The sequence below is a fragment of the Notothenia rossii genome, assembly GCF_949606895.1.
Source record: "Notothenia rossii genome assembly, chromosome: 3".
NCBI lineage: Eukaryota > Metazoa > Chordata > Actinopteri > Perciformes > Nototheniidae > Notothenia > Notothenia rossii.
This window is the reverse complement of record NC_136901.1, coordinates 67766805-67790387: the sequence shown is the minus strand read 5'-3', so window position 1 is coordinate 67790387 and position 23583 is coordinate 67766805. Positions and strand designations below refer to the sequence as shown.

Below are 23583 nucleotides of genomic sequence, written 5' to 3'. Positions count from 1 at the left end.
CCCTTCAGATGTCCTCCTATATAGCATGTAAAGCCATGAGTAGTAGATAATGAAGCAAATACATCTGTGTTAATGCATTGAATCGTCCATTTTTCCCTGTTATTTGTTTAATGATAGCGTGTGCGTTTGCATGTAAATGAGGCATTTTTTCCCCCCCCGTGTTTATACGCCTGTGCACACATATCAGCGATCGCGTTCCCATGGAGATTAGCAGTCACATGGCAGCGCAGCGTCCTCCCAAGTATCACTGTCAAGCCACCACAACTGCATTTGCTTGTTACACACTAATGTGTCATTCAGTTACAACAGTCTTTAAGGTGTCCCCATTAATTTTTCAGCGCTGCAATATGAGAGAGAAATACATATCGCCGGCAACAGGATGACCTAGAAAGTTTGGAAAAAACAAGCAGCAATGCCTCTGTGAAAAATGGCAAAGTGCATTTTTTTCCCCCCTCTTCGGTTCACTTGTCGAATAAACAAATACATTAATTATGTGGCAGGTTCTTCAGAGGGGAAATCGATGGCAGCTTTCAGCACAGGGGTAACAAACGGGGCGATGCAGCCACCCGGAGAAACCTCGCCATACTTCATTTATCCCTCTTCCCTGAGTAACAGATAGGCTCCATCAATGCGTGCAACACATGTGTCCGTCCTAATCTGTCTTCCTTTGACCAGTTCTGCGATTTAAGCAGTGTATCTCACCCTGCAAAACAAGATGAATATTTCAAAAATAGTGACTGATAGTTTAGGGTCTATTTAAAGAGCTTTAATGCTGCAGGTAACACTGTCACTGTGTGATATAAACATGATGTGGACGTTGGGTTTTTTTTATATGACAGGTTGTTGAAAGGTTTTACTGTGGGTGAAGCTATATTTATGGCCCTTGTATCCTGGCAATCTCTGGCAGATTTCTCTGTAAAGGAGGGAATTGTAGCGAGCAGAATAATTGCAGTTGCTTTTCTCTTCAGGCACAAGGTCGTCCGGCACAATATGGCTCTCTGCAAACAATCATTACATTCTCCATCATTGTAAACCATTCATGTCTTCTCTTTTCATTGTGTAACCCTCTCTGCTCCCCTTTGTTTATCCAGTCGGGTAGCTGTGATTCGAGGCAGCGTGGCGTTGCAGGACGGCTCTCCTCTGGTTGGCGTCAACATCACCTTCCCGCAGCATCCAGAGTACGGTTACACCATCAGCAGGCAGGATGGGAGGTACAGGAATCCAGTTACAAAATCCTCAAAATCCACTTTTTGTTATTCCCCGTAATCCTTCAATCTTATTGTCTTACTGTCTTCTACCTTTAGTTTCGACCTGGTTACCTTGGGCGCCATGGCCATGACCTTGATGTTCCAGCGGCCCCCCTTTCTGCCACAAACACGCACCATTTGGACGCCAAACAACAACTTCCTGGTTCTGGATCAGGTGACCATGTCCAGGGAAGAAGCTCCGCCTCCCAAATGTGACATCAGGACCGTTTTGAGTCCCTACCCGCTGGTGCTGCCATACCCGCTCCCCAGATACATGGGAGCGTGTGCAGAGAAGGGGCCCGCAGTGCCCGAGCTACAGGTATGACACCACAAAACTCCATCGAAAGCCTCTCAGGAAAATAAATTATAGTTGATGACTCATTTCCATTCAGGAATCAGGAAGTTGTTGCAATTTGTCAATCAATTGTCAATCAATTCTGAAATCGTTTTTGGAAACAAAGTTTTACCCATTGCTCTGCTGAACAGATTTATTTAAAAAAACGTGTCCCATATCCTAGTGGTTAGCGTACTTACCACATGCGAGCAGTGCCCGGTTCGATTCCTGGCATGGCTAACTCTCTAATCCGTGTCTCTCTCCCAAATGTTCCTGTTTCTCTCAACTATCGTTATTAAATAAAGGCATACAATTCCTGCAATTAATAATATTTAAAAGAGAGAAAACCTAGTTCTAAAAATGTAATGTAACAAAAATGGTTGCACATTAGTCGTATTCTGCACATTTCTTATACTATCTACATACATCTTATAAGAGTATAATACGTATAATATCAGTTCAAATAAGTGCTTAAACATGCAGTAGTTAACATTGCAGGAAAGCAACATATTAGTACTTTGTCAGGCTTAATATGTATAGGCTACCCCCAAAGCTTTTTTCTTATTCAAAATAAGACCGTAACCTAAAGCATTCTTTAATGTTTAAATAAAGCCTTATTAGTTTGTCTGTCTGTGTCTCCTATTAATATCTAATAATACAAATAATACATTTCAATAACATGCTTTAACCACCAGGTGTCCCTTTCTGTCAGCTGTGCACCGTTATGGTGTAAATATACCAACGTACTGATTGGATCAAATATAAAAGTCAGCCGAATTAGTATTGATACTGCTAGGAGACTTACAGTATATTGTGAAGAGAAATTGAAGATTTTGTTTAATTGCTGATATATTTATGATCCACGTCACATATTCAGTTTCGGCGGCAATTCTTCCTGTTTGTCTAGAAGTCTTCTCACCAGGGCTCTATAAATAGCGAACTACGGCAGATATAAAATATTTAATGCAGCCGAACCGTGTATTACAATGCCGTTATGTGATGACCTCCAAAGAGAGAAGCAACCAAACTCGGAATAGAAAGTATTATTTTATTTTTAAAAAATGTTTTCGGATTTCACATCAACAGGAAGTCCGGTTAACTAAAATGTCCATGCGGAACAATACCCAAACCCATAGATCCGTGGGTGAATAATAATCACCACATTACAAACATCCCTTCACATTTACATTTTAATTTACATTAAAGTATTTCGTGAGGCCTTCTAAAATGTTTTTAAATGTAATTAGGGTTGTAGTTGAAGAGTTTGTAACGGACAACGGCATTAATACATTAATGTAGCCTTTGTTTCTGCTAAAAGAGGTGTCGACCAGCTGGGGCAACCAGAAAATCGGCGAAATCGAGTGTGACTATTACAAAATAAATAATTATTATATTAATATTGATAACAACCGACCGTCGGGGAGCGTTCTCGTGGCGTCTATTATCAACGCTATGGGAGGTCTATGAAGGTCTATGGGACGCCCTGCCCGTTGAAAACTGACTTCCAAGGGGTACCCTGTCCGTAATAGAGTGACGGGGAGGGGCCCTGACCGTCCGTCAACGTGTGACGGGTTGGGAGTGAGAACGTGTTGCTTATTTACGTCAGTACAAATGCAACAAAAATAATCACAGGGCCAGTGATAACCAATCCCACTTCAACAGCAGTTGGGAGATTCAGGATCTTTAGTTAAGTTTTAGAAAGCTGCAGCGTTTAAACATGGATAAACTGAAGGCTACTCTTTACATTCACTACTGTCATTTTACCTATTCATTTCCGCCTTGCTCGGATCGCCAACACCTGTCTCCTCAGAGCGCATCCACCCGCCCACACCTATCTCCTAACACCATGTTTCTATCCAAACATTTTAATGTGAATTATCTCATTAGAAAAGTTGGATTGGAAGCAACAACCCCAGCATAGCTTTCTATAGAGCTGTCAAACACATTGCTGCAGCCCGGGGGAGACACAACGCTAAAAATAAAGAGACCCATTATCAGCACCTCTCTGTCATCTTCTCGCTTCAGAAGCAACAAACACCTTCTTACATGAGCTGAAAGAGAAGTAATTGCAGCAGTGAGATCTAAACTCTTCTTTTTTTTTCTGTCGTTGGATCCTTGCAGCCCAGGTAGACACTTTATTTACCCAGCCAATGGGAACGCAATACTTCACTACTTCACATTGGCTTTATATTCCCTTGATTATGGAATCCGACGACTAGGCAAAATGACTGCTGTCAGCTCAAATGATCGCGATCAGGCGATTATCTATAAGTTACAACAGGCCCATACAATCAAGAAACAAGTTACAAGATTTAGGAAAACTGGGTAATAACCATTATCTTTGGACTGAAATTGCTATAGTGATTTGATATTGGAGGGATTGATCATCATGCACATTTTTTCACATTATCATTATAACATTTTTTAATAAAATATCAAGGCAAGTGTATTTGTATAGCACCTTTCAACACAAGGCAATTCAAGGTGCTATCCAAAAATGAAAAAGATTGGGAGCATTTAGAAAAGGTGCAGCAGAATCACTTTATAAAGTACCATCTACAAATATTTGAAAAAAGTCAGTTAACATTAAACAAGCAAATATAGAGTAATATAGGTATAAAATACATGAATCAGAGTTACAGTGCAGTGTTAGATACTCCTTTCACTGCCCAAAATATCTCTTCAACACCACAAAATTCATTCAGGATGGGATTTCAACACATATTTAGCATTTGAATATTACACTGTTGCGATTTCTATAGAATTGTACTTATTGTGCAGCTCTAATATGAAACATAACAAAGCACTGCTTCCTGTGTATAGATGACAGGCAGTAAGAACTCAATTTGTTACAGCTGAGCAGCAAACCAACCTGCTCTCACAGGATGTTGCAAATTTAGCTCCATTTGCATCATGCAAATAAGGAGAAATGAGCAAAATGCAAATGTGTACTGCATCCATATACTTCCCCACCAAAAAGGGAAATCAGGTGGATGAAAGTCGGTGTGGAGGTCAGACTGGTGATTATACATTTAACCTCAGACGTGACTCCAGTTTTTTTTTTTTTACCAAAACCTAATCCTGACCTAATTTCAGTTCCAACTCAATATCTCGGAACACAGAGAGTTGTTTATTTATTTCCCGGACACATGATAGATTGCAAAAAAAAGTCATATCCAACGGTCATGCGATCCTTTTGAGGAAGGAGAACAAGATGTTTTTTTGCTTCTAAATAATGTCATTCACATCCACAACACGCCACCTCACAAGTTAATTTAATAGAATCAGATGAGATGAACAGATTGTCAAAATGAAGGAACATTTTATCCTCGTGACAAATAACACCTCAGCCAGGACAAACAGGAGGCAACAAAGTAAATTGAAAGAACAGTACTTAGTATTCCAGGGGAGCTTAGAAACACCCACTGTGTTCACCTCTCTTAAGAGAGGGAATCAAAGCCTTTTTAGACGCGGGATGAAAGTGTGTGTGAGGCAGTCGTCTCCGAGTTAATTTGATTTAAGGTAATCACTGATTAAAACAGTATCTGATTAAGCCAAGAGAAATGTTGGAGCAGATGAATAATTGTGCGCTTCTGCAGCAGATTCAATGTGTGTCTGAGAGATTAGCTTGGCTTTTTATTTGTTAGTCTCTAAGGTATAAATATCTACGGAGCCCTGGAGGGTTCATAGAGAGAAAAAATAAATAAAACGAGGCCACGTTTTATTAATTTGTGCGCACAAGATGTCATTTGTGCACACGACATGTCATTCGTGCGCACAAGATGTCATTCGTGGCCTCAATTTAAATAAAACGAGGCCACGTTTTATTAATTTGTGCACACGATATACTTTCTCGTTCGCACAAGATAGTTACCGGTGCACCAAGTAGGAAGTGGAGCGCACAGGAGACAACCGTTTCATTGCAGACTGTTATGTGTATGCGGGGAAATGGCAGTGCATACTGCATACATTATTTGAGATATATTTCAAACTCAGACTTCATTTTAGGGACATTTCGGCCAGATGTGATGTGCTATTTGTTTAAGCACCGGATTCGCAAAACAGGAGAGTTCAAATTACCCTATTTGTGTTCTGTGAAAGTGAAAAGGACATGACATTGTTTTTGTTAATTTTGTTGCAGTTGTATATGTCTTAAATGTAATTTAGGTTAACTTTCTGTTTTATTTAGATGCTTTTATTTTGATGGTGAGTTTACCCTGTTGACAGGAAGTTGTTGTTGCTATGGTAACGTGAAATGCTACATGATGTGTTTGTGCTCTGCTCAGCTCTGTGTGGATGTGTGTGTTTGGTATATGTGTGTGTCCGACGACACCGGCATTTGTTTTCAAATTACCATGAACAGTAATTTAAACACATCTCCATATGTGTGTTCCCAAGTGAAAGAAGTTTGTTTAATCTTAATCTCGATGTAGGCTAGTGCTAAATACTGTCGGAGTGCACCGTAACGAACGCCACTATCATAATATCTTCTGAAAACAAAAGCCCACACACACACACACACACACACACACACACACACACACACACACACACACACACACACACACACACACACACACACACACACACACACACACACACACACACACACACACACACCCACACACACACACACACACACACACCCTGGCGACCAGACATCTTCATAAAACTAATAATATGGCGTAATAATCGGGCAGTTTGATGTGCCTAACCATAACAAAGTGCGCACAAATTAATAAAGCGTGGCCTCGTTTTATTTAAATGGAGGCCACGAATTACATCTTGTGCGCACAAATTAATAAAACGTGGCCTCGTTTTTTTCTCTCTATGAACCCTCCAGGGCTCCGTAAATATCAGCTAAATCCAACAACACCTTTAATTGAAATAAAAAGACGTTATGTTCTTTATGAAAAGGTTCTCTATATTTATTGTTGTTACATAGCTAACACGTGCTTGCTGTTCTCTTTGCACCTGACTGTGAGCTATTTCATCCTGTACCTACCAAAAGACCTAATTATGTCAGCTCAAAAAACAAATACACATTTCATTTATCCTCTCATTTCTTCACTGTCCGTCTCCTGCAATCTAACTCTGTTCCCTTCTTGTTTTCCCCAGGCGGTGCAGGATGAAGTTTCGATCCCCGGGGCTTTTTTGAAGCTGAACTATTTGAGCACCCGTGCTGCAGGCTACCTCTCTCTGCTGAGAATCCTCCTCACCCCTCCCTCCCTGCTGTCCCCCGTCTCCCCACTGGGCGGTCTGTCCAAGGTGCATGTCCGCGCCTCGGTCCAGGGCAGGATGTACCAGCGCTGGTACCCCCGCGGGGCCCGGCCTGGTCCACAGGCTGGTGTGGAACAAGACGGACGTTTATGGACAGGAGGTCTGGGGCCTCACTTATGCTACTGGTAAGTAGAATATAATATACAAAAAGCCTTTGTTTATTTTAAATCAGAGGGCCATAGAGCTTTTTAGCACTTCCCGGTTGCCTTGTCTGGAAGTCAATAGTTATTTCAGGAGTCTTAAAAAAGGCAGTTTCTAACAATTGAATAAATAAGACAACGCCTTTTGCTTAGCGATGGTGACATACAGTCATGTGACCGTGATGTAGTTTGTTTTTTATGCAATATTCCCAAATCGGATGGAAAAATCCCTCTGGCTTTGTTCGACCAGAAATACATCATCCCTGCATCACTCTATTAGCAAACATTTAGGGCGTCCTCAAGGTTTAGGACACTGACAATGTACATCAAAGGGCCCTTTTTTTCTCTCTCCTTTTTATATTTCTCATCAAACAAACAGGACTTAATGTGTTCATAACTAATTGCTGAGGTTTAGAGGTGCTAATAGGCAGATTAGCAAACTTTGAAAAGAGGGTGTTTTCTCTTGTTACAGTCTGTATGCTAAGCTAAGCTAATATTCTTCTTCTTGCTGATTGCACTAACAAGAGTGCTGTCAATCTTCTTTGAATTACCAACAATTATCACATTGCTTGGTTTCCCCCAATAAACCATAGTATACACCCCATTTCGGTGTAAATATCGGCCTATTAATAATACTGTTAATACATTTGAAAATAGCTCATGTGCTGTCATTTGCGATCTCTTTAATGTGCATGCATAAATCACCATGATTATTCGCAGGACTGTAGGAGCAGGTTCTTGGCACTAGCCTCAGGAAGGCTAAATAACAACAACATAAGGCTGCTGTTTCAAAATCTGAGAATACATTTAATAATCAGAGCACTCATGAAAGACCGTAGTACTATCAGAGCAATACATATATTTGGAATGTATGAGTGATTCCCTGTTAAATCAGCAAGAGGCAGCACGTCTATCTCACTCTCGTCGAGAATGGAATGGTAAATTGGCGAGAATGGATTTAAAGACAAAATATCTATTTACAACCTCGAAAAGCTGTCTTTTAGGCTTTCTGTCTGTGTCTTTCTGTTTGTTATCTATCTCGTCCACTCTGTTCCAGTATGGACTGTGCCGCCCCTACACACAACAAAAACACAACTTCATACTATCCAAGCGTTGACCAATCAGATTTGACTATGTAAATTCTTATTCAGGGACACCACGAAACAAGAATAAACCAAATAAGCCCACCTTCTAAAGTATTTAACTACTCCTTTAAAGCAGTGCTTGTGTTTCTTTATGATAATGGATTTGTACAGCTTAGTCTCGTTGGTATCGTATCGCCAGGCATTCAATTGCTGAGCGATACAGTGAAATGTCTTCCACTTAGATTGGATGCAAACCAAGTAAATGAATAGAAAATACAGTGTACTGTACCACTCTTACACTCTTTGATATTAGACGTTTTGTGTCATATGCTCAAATCCAATAGTAGCAGAGCAGATATCATTCTGCATAGTGTCATTGTCTTGTAAATGATCAACCATTCAGAATGTAATCAGCCAGTTGTTAATAGACAGTGTCAAACTGGGAAATGAGGGCTCAGAGATTGCTTTATAATATGTAATTATAGCAATGTCTTCAATCTAGTTTGGCCACTGAAGAGTTGGCAGAATGCAAGGACGTTTCCACTATATTCATAAAGTAGACATTCAAAACAAGCATTTCTTTGTTTATGTCTTTATTAAAGAAGAATGCATAAAAATACATTAAAGAGAAGAGACCATTAATACGAGATTTATAACAATCAACAAAACCGTATAGTATTCTTCTATGGTCCAATTATACATGCGGATCCAAAAACAGATCAACATATAAATACCAGCACATGTATCAGTACCAATAGAATGATATAATACGCATATAAAACGCATTTCAACTAAAAACTCCTTATGTAATAAATGCATTTGTAAGTGGATAATGTGGGAGGCGTGTGGCGCAGCGGATAGAACCTTGGTGTTTGGATCAGGGGGTCACATGTTCAAACCCCACTGCAGTCAGCATGTCGCTGTGTCCCTGGGCAAGACACTTCACCCCAAATTGCTCCTGTGGGGATTGCCCACAGTATTAAGTATGTAAGTCGCTTTGGATAAAAGCTTCTAACAAGTAACATGTAATGTAATGTGAATAGATGAAAAGCGAGGACTTAAGACTGAGTACCACATTTCAAAGACCTAAAGAGAGCAGAGAAAACTGGAGAGAGATGAATATACTGTAGAGTAAAGACATCATCGGCAGTGACAGGGAAATAGCCCCTTTGGACAGTTTTGACAGAACTGTGGGAAAAAGTGCTTTGCAAAATACATGGAAGGCGTTCAACACGTGGCTCATCGTGCTTTTTTCCCTAACGTCCTTTTTCACCTGTGCAGAAAGAGATATACTGTATATAAATGTTCATTACGGCCATTCCAAGGCGCCATAGAAGCTTACACCGCTGATCTTTCTATAGGTAATCTCTGAGAGATAATGCTTCTGCTGCCTGTGTTTTTCTTTAACTGTCTTTTGTGGAGGCTCGTAGACAAACAGTGGAGCTGCGAGGGAGAGAGCTTTCTCATAAGCACTGAGATATCTCCAGCATACCAGAAGCTTTGTCCACTCGAGTGTACGGTCTCATGCAAAGATTGCATCTCTCCATCCCTCGCCCTTCTCTCTCCTCCTGATCCATCCCCTCCTCTCCCCTTATCTGTTAGAGCTGCACTTCATCTGCCCCAGCTCTCCCCTGATCTTTTACCTTTCCTCAACTCTTATGATCCTGTTTTTCTTTTTTATTTACCGGGCTTTCCTCTCTCCTCCCAGCGATTCCTGTCCTCCACTGAACTCTCTTTTCTTCTCTTCCCCACTTGTTATTTCCTCCATTCTCTCTGATCTCCCCCCTTGCTCCTGTCCTCTCTCCCCCCTGCCCTCCCTTGTTTTTCTCTCTTCTCAGCCCGTGTTTCCCCCTGATCCTTCCCTCTTTATACTTCCCGGCATATGCAGGATACGTGCATTTGCGCAACAGCTTACGCATTAATGTTTAAACGAAACTACTGACAGATGTACGTTCTCTGTGGTACAGTCTGATGTTTCCAAGGAAATAATATCACGGCAGGATAAATATACCATTTTTCTTTGTTTTCATGGTGGGTTTGTTGTTGCTCTGTCTGAACTACAGTACACTGAGGACTTGTTTTTCATGAACCCAGCTGTGCCCGGATCGCAGTGGAAGACGCCCTGCCCATCGTGCCAAGCGCCCTTTTGCTAATTTCTCGGCCAAGCTTCTCGGCACACCTGTGGTGCGCTTTGGCACGGGGACGGATCAGAAAGAATACATTATCATACATTATCGGTCTCTGAATCGGAGGCTTTGACAATCATTGGCAATAGTATTTACTACTTTCAGTTCGGGAATCCTGTGGAGACTTTTCCTCAGAGAATCTCTTTGTTGTCAGTGTTTTTCAGAATCATACTGCAAAGAGCTTTGGGAAGTTAAATTATTACTGGGAGCAGATTGTTTTCTCTTTAATCTTCATATTGCCTCGTAAACTTTATTGGTTACTGGTTATAAGCCTCAAACCAATTTTAAAAATAACACACATTTTTCCCATGAAAGATTCTCTTAGTATCACATGGTTCATCATAGCTTCGTGTCGGCCTGCAAAATTATAATAAAAACCATCCTTTGGGTAAAAAATCTTTGTTTTTAGAGAACAAATAATTCACAAGTTTCAATTCAACTCCATTGGGGTTAGGGTTAGCGAACAGTAAAATGATTTGATGAAACCCTAAGCAAAGACGTTTCCATGGCTATTATCCAACAGTTTGAAACACGTTGGGCAAAACCACTGACTCCAGTTAGAGACTACATATACCTGCTGCCCCTGGATGACTGCAATATCAAAACTAAAATCAATTTTTTTATTGTTATCCTACATTATCAGCTGGTCTAAAAAGACAAAGAAAGCATGAAAGAAAAAGATTGTGTAATTTTAGAGAACATTTAATAGATGTGTCAAAGTAATTACAATATGCACACACAAGTATATGCAAGTTGATGACGATAAAAAGATATGTCTATATTGTGCAGCTCTAATATACTCCTCAGCCTCAGCCTTACTTCTGGATGTTGTATCCCTGTTTGTCCTTAGAGCCTAATCTAGGTAAAGAAATATGCAATTTTTATGGCATTTCCTGCGCTGATATATCCTAATGGCCAGTTTATGTTGAGCAGCGCCTCTAAACTTTAGGCTTAGGCGAAGGCACACAGTCACCTGAGGATACTTGAGCATAATATCACCTTCAAGTTTCCCATATTTGTTTACCACGTGTAAGAGCTCCTACAGGACCTTCTCCCTCAACGACACACACATCGGCCCCCTGTGTGTGTGTCCATTGTGTTCACACATAGCCAGGGAGAACAAGAGAGAGGGAGATCACGCTCTGTTTGCCGGGGTGAACATATTGCCCGAGGCCTCAGCAGAGGGGAATGAAAGCTTTCACCTGTGAGATATTGAGTGTGCTTTTTATGTACCAAAGTGTACTTGCTTGTTTTTTGCGAGTGTGTGTGTCGTTTCTTGTAATATAGCTACAGCAATATTGGTTGTGAAGCAGTTCTCAAAACACTGACACTTTCCCTTTGAGATTGCTTTGCCCGTTTTGTCCTGTGAAAGCCTTGTTTCTCAAATGAAATCACTTGTATTGTAGTTTTTTTCTTCTTCTAAAAACAGGGACAATGTCCCTGCTGAAGGCAATGTATTTATGGCAACCTTTGATGCATTTTCATAAGGATGGATTGGTTTCCAGGCCATGAAATTGTTTCTTCAAGGGGGGTGCAATGTGACTTTAAGGGCTGGAAATTGCACAGTATGTAACAATTTAAAACCATGAATTGTAAATGTACTACCAACGCCCCTCTCTACTTGTGTCCTTCAAAAACCCAAGATCACAGGCCTATCAGAGCTTAAGACAAACACAGATTGAAACAAATGAACCTCTTGAATGAACTTAAGTGATTGTTCCTGGACTAAGAACTTTTGTTGAACACCTTACAGTTTCTTTTTCTCTTTCACAATCTCGAGTGTCCCAAATGACCCATTATTTTCCATCCCCAATCACTCTATCGATTTTACCATCGAGGTGGAGATTTAAGTTGGCCTCGTGTGTCTGCTGAGAGTTCCCCCTCAAAGTGAATCTCCTGAGTTTCTATCTAATGCGGAAGCCACTACTTACGTATTCCACCATCTCTACCTTTCTTTCTGCCGGCTTTGCTTCCCAGTTTCCCTTGGGTGCCCATCACTTCACAGGCATGTTGTTTTACAGTGAAGCAAAGTTACGAGAGATCGTTGCCAGCAGTGATTGACAGCTACAACACTTCTCCACAACAGCTGTGTCAAACAAAGCAAGCTGCCCTCACAATATATCATTATATGCATTTAAGCAATGTTGTATAATTTGAAATATTAAACTCCTACTGCTTTAATTATACATTATGTTAAACAACTGTTTTTATACATTACCTTGAAAACAAAAGAGAGGGAAGAGAGGACAGAATGTTTTTCAAATAAATGAGCCTGTCTACATCGGAATGCCTTGAATACATGCATAAAGAGGAGAAACAGCCTCAGGATATTTGTAATGACTTTTGAGTCTAAGTCAACTCTCCTACAGTGAATGTTACTTTTAATTAAAGCTAGCTCACTGGAAATCTAAAACTGCATGCAATAATAAATACATTTTTCATTAAAAGCAACACTTTCAATATTTAATCCATAGAAAATTGTCTCAATTCCCAAAGAGTCATGGTACAAAAATATGTATGTGTCTTTCAGCTCATTGTTTTAGTTTTTCAGTCCAATCAAAGTGGTTTCCAGACAAACCCGTTTTAATTTCACAAGCTCTGATCAACCCACTTCATGGTTGCATCAACAGCGGACAAAGTTAGCAAAGCATTTATGAAAAGGTAGATACTTGGTAACCAAAAGGAGAGGGAATATGTAACTCATATTTGTCGCTTTTCTAGAAACAAGATAAGAAAAAAAAATAATGTTGCTCTGTGTCAGATGGAATTTTGAAAGGGCCCTGTTATGTTGTTGGGGTTATCCCTTTCTTGTAGTGTGTTGTATAGGTTTTTGTGCATGTACATGGTCGGAAAAGGCTAAAATCCCTGTGTTCCCTCCACACACTCCCCCTGTGCCTGAAACCCCTGCATTAGACTTTTCCACCCTAACACATTGACATCACTGCATAACACTCAAGCTTCATTGGCTAGCGCTCCAACACATTGTACGTGATAGACTAAGGGGCGGGATATCTCTAAGCATTTGACCAATCAGAGCAGACTGGGCACTTTTTGAACATTAAAACAGTAGCGGCACAAAATACTAATATGAACCTGAAAATGAACATATCAGGGCCCCTTTAAGTAAGCAACTGTTTGCTAACAAGTCTCAAAGAAATAAATGATGCATCAGTAAAAAAATATATTAAGTATGAAATGAAAGTATCACATTTCACCAAAGTAAAAGCATACAGTATGTGTTTTGAGAAAAATATTCATGGGGGATTGAGGTAGAGCGGATTTAAACTACTAGTTCTACCGATGTGGGGTAATCTCATCTTTAATAACAAATCTGAAAGTACTTACTGTGCTAAACATTTGATTTGGCTCTAAAATATGTATCTGCAAAATGAATAAAGCTCTCCAAACCTAGTAAAAATAGAAATCCTTTAAAGTTTTACTTGAACTGTGTTTTTTACTTCTAAAAAGCCGGAACACTTAGTGCCTTTGTGTCTTTCGGTTTGTCTGTTTGATTGTGTGTTTCAGAATGACATGTTAGGAGGCATGTTTGTATGTTTACATGTTTTCCTGAACTCCCAGGGCTTTGTCACCGGCTCCCTTCAAACATATCCCGAGCGCTGAGTGGTTAAATTACTGTTGAAACATGTCTAATCATGGCGAGCCTAAAAAAAGAAAAGAAAAAGCTGTCGTTGATTGTTAGTCTTAGTGGAAAGCTTCACAGCGTATCATTACAACTAAGAGGCCAGCAGCTAATTCTAGGGCTCCTTCATGAAGACGGGCTCCTCCTGATTACGCCTCCACTTCTCCCTGATCCCTCTCAAACACACACACGCTGATGAGGTCTCGCCACAGGCCTTTCATCTGTCTCAACACTCAATACAGTATAGTTTCGAGAGAAATGTGGGAGCGCTTTAGCTTAAAGTCTGGCTGTCACTTCTGTGCAAATATCAGCACATTTGGCTGAACATACTGTAGTGTGAGACGCAGCAGGTCTACAGCACATAGCTATTACTGAGAATAACATCAAGTCTGTGTGTTTGCATTTCAGTATCCGTCGGCTACGAGTATGAGTCATGTCCGGGCGTCATCCAATGGGAGAGGAGGACTGCTCTGATGCAGGGATTTGAACTGGTCCCCTCAAACCTCGGGGGCTGGTCTCTGGACAAACACCACGCCCTCAACATACGCAGTGGTGAGGAACAATACACCTAATATTCAAATCAAATTGAGCAACAGACACTGAAATCACAACACTTGCTTTTAGACGTATCTCAATATTTATTATGCTAATTATTTTAAAGGTCCCCTATTATACTGTTTTTCTTCAATACATTATAGGTCTCAGATATATACAAAACATGTCTCTGAAGTGTTTGGCCTTGAAATACCAAACAGATCATTGCAGCATCCCATAATCCCCTCTGTTTCAGCCTTGTTTCAAAAGTGTTGATTCTCTGTCTGTTACTTTAGATGAAAATAAGGAGCCTCTCCCCACGCCCCTCTGAGAGATATTTGGTTAAAAAAGAACACAATGGTGCTCTAGGAGGAGGTTCAGGTGATAAGGTGTGTGGGGGGGGGTGGTTACCTTGGTTGCAGTGGCGAGCCGCCAGCCCAGGGCCCTCTAGGCCTAAAATATTTTTTAAAAAGATATTTAAAAAAAAAAAAGAAAAATGTAAATGTTTTTTTTAAATATTTTTTTTGTTATATTTTTCATTAGTTTTACCAAAATAACTTGATTTAATTGTATTTAAAATAACATTTCCAAAGAAATAAATCCTTCGAATCTGCCTATTCAGTTTCTGTTTGAATGTGAAGGGTTAAATGAAAGAAGCTCGTCTCTGCGAGTTACTGTGAAGACAGGAGCTGATTGGTGGTCCCTCTCTACATTCACAGAGGGCCCGCTATAGTAACTGAACGAGAGAGTAATGTCAAATGACAGTACAATTGACCAATCGTATCTTCCCTCTAAATGGGTGGGCTTTATTTTCGCGGACTTTATGACAAGTTCCGTCCGCTGTGAAGTTTATGCATGTGTATAAAGAGGTGTAGTGACGCGTCCTAAAACCCGGAAGTAAGCTGCGCTCGGGTTCCCTCGACAGAAAAGCAATGGGATTTCTCCATAGGATTTTGGAAAATAGCTAGAAATAAAGTCTGTGGAAAACGAACCTGTTAGATAAATGCACGTTTTGTTCAGCCGGATAATATCCACATGTCTACCCTACTTTTATTATTTTCAAATCATAAATCAGGTATAAAAGTCACGGCTCGCCACTGCTTGGTTGGTTATTGGCTAATGGTTACACAAGCCAAAAAATCGTTATGACATCATAAAGTTGCCGAAATCTGATCAGCTCATTTTCAGACAGGTTTTTCTAAATGGATCAGGAAAAAAAATTGAGCGAATCTTTTTTCCTGAGACTTTCAGAATCTCTTTACACAGAGGGGACACATGTTGATGTAGAAAAGACATGAAAAAGTGGATTTTGCATAATAGGTGACCTTTAATATAAACTGCAGTATGTCTGATTGGCGGATACAAGCGCAAGACTTTAATCCTAGTGCCAAACTTCTTATGCCCACTTATAACCAATACAGAAAATTCGTAGTGTAAAAGAGCTAAAAACCGTTCAAACTTTGGCAGAAATGTTGCAGGAGCAGATTGAGAAAAATGTGTTTCCAGAGCCTTTTATGTATTTATCGCCTTCCTCACTCCCCAGGAATCCTCCACAAGGGAAACGGTGAGAATGTCTTCCTCTCGCAGCAGCCTCCTGTCATCGCCACGGTGATGGGGAACGGCTTTTACCGGAGCGTCCCGTGCAGCCCGAGCTGCAGCGGCACCGCCCGGGACATGATGCTGTTCGCCCCCGTGGCCCTGGCCAGCGGCCCTGACGGCTCCCTCTACGTGGGAGACTTCAACTTCATCCGCAGGGTCCACCCCGACGGATACACCAGGACCATACTGGAACTCAAGTGAGAGAAATGATCTCATTGCATGTGATAAGAGTAGTGGTCCTGATAGGAATCTCTCACAGTGAGATTCTCAGCATTGGATTGAGTCGAGCACAATTAGAGCAGAATTAGCTTGGCTGATATGTGTTAGCATGGCATTAGCTCTGGCTGGCATCTGCGCCTGTGATCTGTTTGAACTCAACAGAATGCATCCCGAAGTTTGTCTTCATGCAAAAGCAGAGTGTGTGAGGTTTAGACATCACACACTCTAATCTACCTCTTAAGGATTTGAGAGAAGCTCTTTGCTGCAAAACAAAGATTTTTTTTGTTCCTGTGGATTATGACAATGATATCTACTACATGGCTGCAGGCACTACATTTTCTATTTCTGTATCTTCTCAAGCGTAGAATCTCAACGGGATTGCACAATCATTTGTCCTGTAAAGTGTTCTCCTTGTGTAACTTTACTCTCTCATTCTCTGTTATTATTGTATCTCCGACTAATATTTCTGATTCAGACGGAGGTTTTCAGAGAGTCTGTATTTGATACTTCCCCATCCTCCGGGAGCAAATGCCAAAGAGCTTCCTGTTTATGTTAATATTTAATGTGAAACAATACAGACGTCTAAATCAACCCTAATCTCTCTTTATGGGGAGAAAATTGACTGTTTGTAGCCTATGAAATTGTAAGTGACTCTCGTTAGCATCATAAATGAACGCTGTTTTTACCTTTTCTTCTCTCCTTTTTTTCAAACGCTCCTTTATGGCTTATTATCAGGAACCGGGACACCAGACACAGGTGAGAACTAGTGATTAACACCTGCTTTCATATCCCTGCACAACACACACACACTCACACATGATGTGTGAAGAACAAGACATGTTGCAAAATGCCTCGCAGCACTTAACCTTGGTTTCTTTGTCGCACGTTTCAAATTGCGTTGACCTGACTTCCCCTCTTCCCACACACACACACACCATACCCAAAATCTGCATGTTGCAGGCAGATCTATCAAATCCCCATTTAAATTTCACCAGGCGATATTCCATTTATAAATTGGAAATCGCCCAAAATGTCAAGGATTTCATGTTCCAGAAGATTACTGACACTCAGTTTTGTGGATGCAGCATTCACCCGCTGCCTGAGCCGGAATAAAAGCCTGGGGCCTCGCACGGCCTCAACTTCGTCCCTGGCCCCGAGCCTTGATGGTGGTGTGAGCTCTATACACCATGTTCGACAGGAGATTAGACAGATGTTATAGGTTTTGTGTGTGTGTGTGTGTGTGTGTGTGTGTGTGTGTGTGTGTGTGTGTGTGTGTGTGTGTGTGTGTGTGTGTGTGTGTGTGTGTGTGTGTGTGTGTGTGTGTGTGTGTGTGTGTGTGTGTGTGTGTGTGTGGTGTGGTGTGGTGTGGTGTGGTGTGGTGTGGTGTGGTGTGTGTGTGTGTGTGTGTGTGTGTGTGTGTGTGTGTGTTAGTGCGCATGTGGGTTGTTTGTGAGTGAGAGACAGCAAGGATTTATCCAAGAGGATTTTTCAAGATGCCATATCTCTAGCGTGCCAAAGTTTCCAACCATGCAAAAAGGATAACCTGGCTTTATGTGTGGGTGTGTAACGGTGTGTACATATGTCTGCAAGTGTGAAAATGCAAATGTGCCTGAGATGCACAAAGCGTGATGCATTTCTTCTCTATAGCCTCAACCAGTGATTTCCAACCATTGCTACTTGTACCTCTGGGCGTACTTCAGCAGATGCCAGGGGGAGAAGATGTGCAGAGATTGTGGAGTAGCTCAACTAATTAGATGAACAAGAAACCAAGCTAGAGAAATGAAGCCAGCCAGAGTAATTTATCCTACACACAAACACTGAATGTGTTTCTAAGACTGCAAGAAAACCAGGTATCAAGTTGGAACCGCTAGTTAAATATAATATTTTAGCTAATAACCCTAACATTGAAAACAGTTTATACAGTTTGCTTCAAGTGTAGATACATTATTGAAATAGATATCTTTTACCCATGCTAGCATAAAAGTAAAAACGTAAAAGAAGCCCTTATATGTGTAATATTTATCTTATGATGTATAACAATGTATGATTAATGTATAATGCATAATAATGCATGAATTATAGTTATTGTAAATATCTTAAGTTGTTTCCACAAGGATGGGCGCAAAGCAGCCAAAGCAGCCAGTTGTTTTGTTTCTATGGTTACCTTCTCTGGTTGCTTGTATCGCTACATACAGCTGTCATCTGATTGGTTGTGCATCAAAATGTCAGCAGTAACTAGGTCAAAGTTTAAATAATTTGGATTTTGAGCACAGCACTCCGCAACAAAGTCGAGAAATCTCCATAGACCGGTCTATGGGTACGGGTTGGCACCGCTCACACATAAAAACACAACGCTTTACGTCATATCTGATATGATGTACCCGTGATATTATCAGCTCAAAAGTAAAACTCTTGAATATACAGTAGTTAACTTAAAGGCCCTGTAAGTAGATTTTTCAAGGTTATCCCCACCTCCCCAACTTTACAAGGCTTGAGCTTCTAAGAGCGAATGAAAGCAACCTTAGATTCGCTCTTGTGTTACACCTTGTTATATTTGCAGTTTTACAGACCCTAACTGTAACCAAACATTTCATTATATATCATCCCATTGGATATTTTCTAAAGATCTGGCATCTGGTCTCTACGTTATCATATAGGTTGACGCCCAGAATCCTCTTGAGCATTAATGGGGAAAAAAAGAGAGAATTCAGGCAGAAGCTTTGAGGATCTTAAACACCTCCACACACCGTTAGTGGTTCTTATACAATGAGTGAGAGCCATTATTTTTGATTGAGTCTATACGTTTATTTTTCAATCCTACTCTCGCACGTTCAATTAACACCTAAATGGCTGAGACTCCTACATCCTGCCACTCTGAGTAAAATCATCAATGAGTGTAACATCTACTATTATATCCTCTTGTATATGAGGAGGATCACACCTGGAACATAGCAGCTGGTGTCAGCGAAGGTACTGGGTGTAGCAGTGGGTGTTTGTCAGATAAGGTTAAGAAGCACAGATGTGAGGCGAGGAAGTAGCTTCTTCTGAAGGCACTTTAGATACCCTTTTCTCACCCTGGAGCTTTCTCCTTTAGTTCCTGCTTTCTCCTTTTTATTTCCTCCGCACCAGCTTTTTACTCTTAGCAGCCTGTTAGTGTTCCTCTTTTTATTCTATACTATTGTTCTCTAATGTCAAATGCATTAATTATTCATCCAGATTCAGCGTTCAAAGCTTTTCACTCCACATTCTTTTCCAGCAAAGTGCCTATCAGCCTACAGGGCTACAAAACAAGGTGTTCTCCGAGGGGAGACAATATGGGATGTACTCACCATAAAAAAGAACATTGTCTATTCTTCCTCTTTGAGAGTTTGAGCGCGGAGTAGAGCAAACATTGGGGGGGAGACGTCTATAATATTATCTCAGAGCCCAGGCGGTTGATTTGCAGAGACAGTCAGAAACAAAATCAATTCTGATCATTCTTTTGATATTTTAAGTGGGGGAACAAAATATTTTTTTCTTTCTTAGTTGTCATTGTGCATTTCCCTTCCGCTGGATGACTGTATTCGGATCTGTGAGCATCTAATTGAGAAAAAAAGAATTTGTTATCGGTTATACGCACCATGCATTGCTCATGGCGGCTTCAAGAGGCCCAACAAATATTATATTCTGCACGGAGCATTGGCACACTTTGAAACTCTGTGAACAAGTCTCTTAGGATCGAGTTTAAATTATGTATGTGCAGTTCAGTGCAGAGCTCTGTAAACAGTTATGCACTTAATGGACTAGATGACTGACAGCAACCTCGCCTATGTGGCAGTGTTTTCTTTTTTCCCAGCTAGGAGAAGGTTCCGAACAAAATGTGAAGTGAGTTTTGTCTTCGGGGAGTTAGGGTTGCAGGGGCAGAAGAGTCTTAGAGCGTACCACTGCTGAGAATGAAATAATAATAAGGGATGTATTTATTTTTGTATTCATTTATTTGCATTTTAAGTACATTATTTGGTTACAAAGCATAACAATACTAAGACTTGAATACAATAAACAACTTCATAACAATCCACAAATAAGAAAAAGAGAAGAAAGAAAATGGGTTAAGAAGATAAAAGAAACAAAAAACATATTAACCATAACTTATAAGATAAAGCTAATACATAAGGATGAGGGATGTATTAATGCGCCAAAAAAATCCCAACCTGGGATCAATAAAGTACATCTTATCTTAAAACATCAGTATGTCACTCATTGGTCGCGGTAGATAAAGGTTTTAAAATAATAAAGTCTAAATATGTTACATAAAAATAAATATGGTTTGTTAAACATGTAACGTTAAAGTAGTGTTCTTATTTTGAGATTTTGAAAAGCATGGTGTTTCAAGTGTGCATTTGCCAGTGGGCGAATGTTAATTTCCACTTCTGGAGAAACTTGATGCTCTCTGCAAGTAGGCGGGAAAAAATATGTGCCTACATCAGAATTGGCCATCGGCGAAATATGAGTTGGAAAAGAACATCTGATATATGCAAAAACCCTTTTTCATACATCCTTAAAAATGACTACAATCGATTTGTAACCAGCGAGAATTTTTTAAGTTACAATCAGAAAGGTCTGTAGGTCCGCAGAAGCATGACACAAGAGAATTTCCCTTGGGTTTATTGAAAAATAAGGGAATAAAAAGCACTTTTACTGATTGTTTCTGAGTTTAATGGCAGAAAACATTTGACCAAACATTGAATTGCACACTGCTAAGTAATTTCTTGGATCTTAGATACAAAGTGAAAAGTTCAAGCTCTCTTTTCATATCACTTTGTTCAAGTTGCACTCATATATTTAAACAAAGGAGGCCATTGAGAGCAAGCTCTTTTTTTTTTCAAGGACGCCCTTTTTTTAGTCTCAATCATACCACACAATAACCTCACAATATCAACATGTTTATTCTGTTATAAATGAAGTGCAGTCAACACGTACAGAAGGAGTGGAGTGTTTACTGCACAGCTCCATGCCCATAGAGTTGCTGCTCCTCCTACACGGTTGCTACAGTATATACAGCATATACAGCTCCAGGTCAATAGGAGGGTAAATGAAGTCAGTTGTTCATAGTGTGCTTTCTAAAGCCTCAGGCTTACACTCAGGAGAAAATAAGGTTTTATTAACACATTATGAAAAGAACTGTACTGCGACCTCGACCCAACATACGGTATTGTTGAGCCTCACGCTGAAATCTTTTGTCCACACTTACCTCTCATAACCTAACAATAGCAGCTAGAACAATGGACAATTGTGTGTTCACGTGCCTCATTTGGCTCAGGGCGACTTTAAATACAGGAACACTGCTGGGTTTCATTGTGCTTCTGGAACTTTTGTTGCATGCTATCCACTCTTCCTGTTATTGTCTCCCTGTTTCTTCAAGTTTAGTTTGCCTATTGCTTTTCTGGACCGTGTTCCGTACAAAAAAAAATACATTAGGGTCGACATTTTACAACTATCGCATATATACAGTGTTGGAAGAAGTAATAAGGTCCTTTACCTAGGTAAAAGAAGAAAATACAGCGTTTTAAAATACTCCACTTCCAGTAACAGTGCTGAATGCCAAATGTTACCTTGGTAAAAGTAAAAAAGTATTAGCATGGAATAATACTGTTAAAAAATATAAAGTACTTAACAAAGACCGCATTCTGAAGTACATAAGTATTATCAGCTACATTTATTTCAAATATGAAGTACTCGTTATGCAGAATGGATCTTTTTGTAGTATTTTATTATTATATGTTTTATTTTATCCTGTTTTATACATGTAAGACTATTTTAATATTGTAGTTTGACAATGTGAACCAAATTAAGATACTTGGAGTAGTAAAGTACTGTATTATACCATATCAGCATACCACGTGTTTTTAATGTACAAGGTAACTACCCAGCTAGAAATGTTTGGTTCTAAAAACATTCTGAGAATGTTACTGTTAAGCTCCGTGATCACCTTTCAGGACTGAACCCACAATACAAACACGGAGAGAAAAACAGGAGTTTGCAACAAAAGGTTTTAATTTCAAATAGTGACAGGGGATACTAACTGTTGTTATTATAGTCCAGGAAAGGGGATAAAAAAGCGAGGGAATGGAGATCCTCGGCCGAGGCTCCGGAGTGAGCTGGGGATTATCGCCAGGCAGATTAAAGGTGGATTGATCCTGTGTCTTTACGCTCCCGAGAGCGAGTAGGTTGGAGCAGGAATTAGAGTTTGTCCTACCGGACAGGAGTGTGGCGAGCAGGGGTTTCAGAGCTGAGGGGTGCGAGCAGGCTGGAGCTGGTTGCGTGGAGAGCGGATGAATCCGACGAGGAAGTGGCTGGACGTGGCTAGCGGAGGAGGTGATAATGGGTTCTGAATAGAGAGACAAACAGGTAAGACAAAAAACTGATTCCAGAGTTGTGTCAGGCTAAGCTAGAAAGCAATACGTTTACCAGTGTAATCTTGACGACAAACTGGTGAAGACTGGATGAGGAGAGCGGGTTTATAAGCAGGTGTGGATGAGTAGATGATCAGGATGAATGAGAAGCAGCTGCGGAGATGAATTGGCGGGAACCAGAAGTAGGTTAGCCACGCCCAGCCCGGGAGACAAACACATACAGACAGACAACAACAAACAACAAACAAAAAGGGAAGCAGAAGGAGGGGGTACTGCAAATCTTTACAGTTACAGTCATTGTTCGAGGAAGGTTTTCAGCGGAAAGTTTTTGTTTGTTTCCCAGAACGTTCTTCTGAAAGGTAGGATAACGTTCTCTAAAAACATTCTTAAAATATTTGGTGATAACATTGTTAGAACATTATGCCCTCCTATTCTTAAAACGTTTTCAGCGGGAAGTTTTTGTTTGGTTCCCATAATGTTCTTCTGAAAGGTAGGATAACGCTCTCTAAAAACATTCTTAAAATGTTTGGTGATAACCTTCTTAAAATGTTTTTGATAACATCATCAGAACATTATGCCCTACTATTCTTAAAACCTTTTCAGCAGAAGCTTTTATTTTGGTTCCCAGAATGTTCTTCTGAAAGGTAGGATAACGTTCTCTAAAAACATTCTTAAAATGTTTTTGACAACATTGTTAGAACATTATGCCCTACTGTTCTTAAAACATTTTCAGCTGCAAGTTAGATTTTTTATGTTGCCAGAATCTTATTATTTTAGAGAAGGATAACATGGTTTATGTTAAAGAAATTATGCAAATTTTCTATGGGAACAATTTACTAAAATATGTTTACATTATTTGAACATAAAGACATAATATTCCTGTAATTGTTCAACTCAACATTCCTGGGTAAGTGGACTGACCACTGT

At 40.2% G+C, this 23583-nt stretch overlaps 1 protein-coding gene across 1 annotated transcript in view; it reads left to right on the top strand.

The window, feature by feature from the left end:
- Nucleotides 1–23583, top strand: part of tenm1 (teneurin transmembrane protein 1) — a 217906-nt gene that overhangs the window by 130450 nt on the left and 63873 nt on the right. Inside the window, 7 exon segments of the mRNA XM_079670275.1 lie at nucleotides 1092–1211; nucleotides 1305–1566; nucleotides 6700–6897; nucleotides 6899–6986; nucleotides 14321–14464; nucleotides 15990–16242; nucleotides 17000–17020. Coding sequence (XP_079526401.1) covers nucleotides 1092–1211; nucleotides 1305–1566; nucleotides 6700–6897; nucleotides 6899–6986; nucleotides 14321–14464; nucleotides 15990–16242; nucleotides 17000–17020 — 1086 coding nt within the window.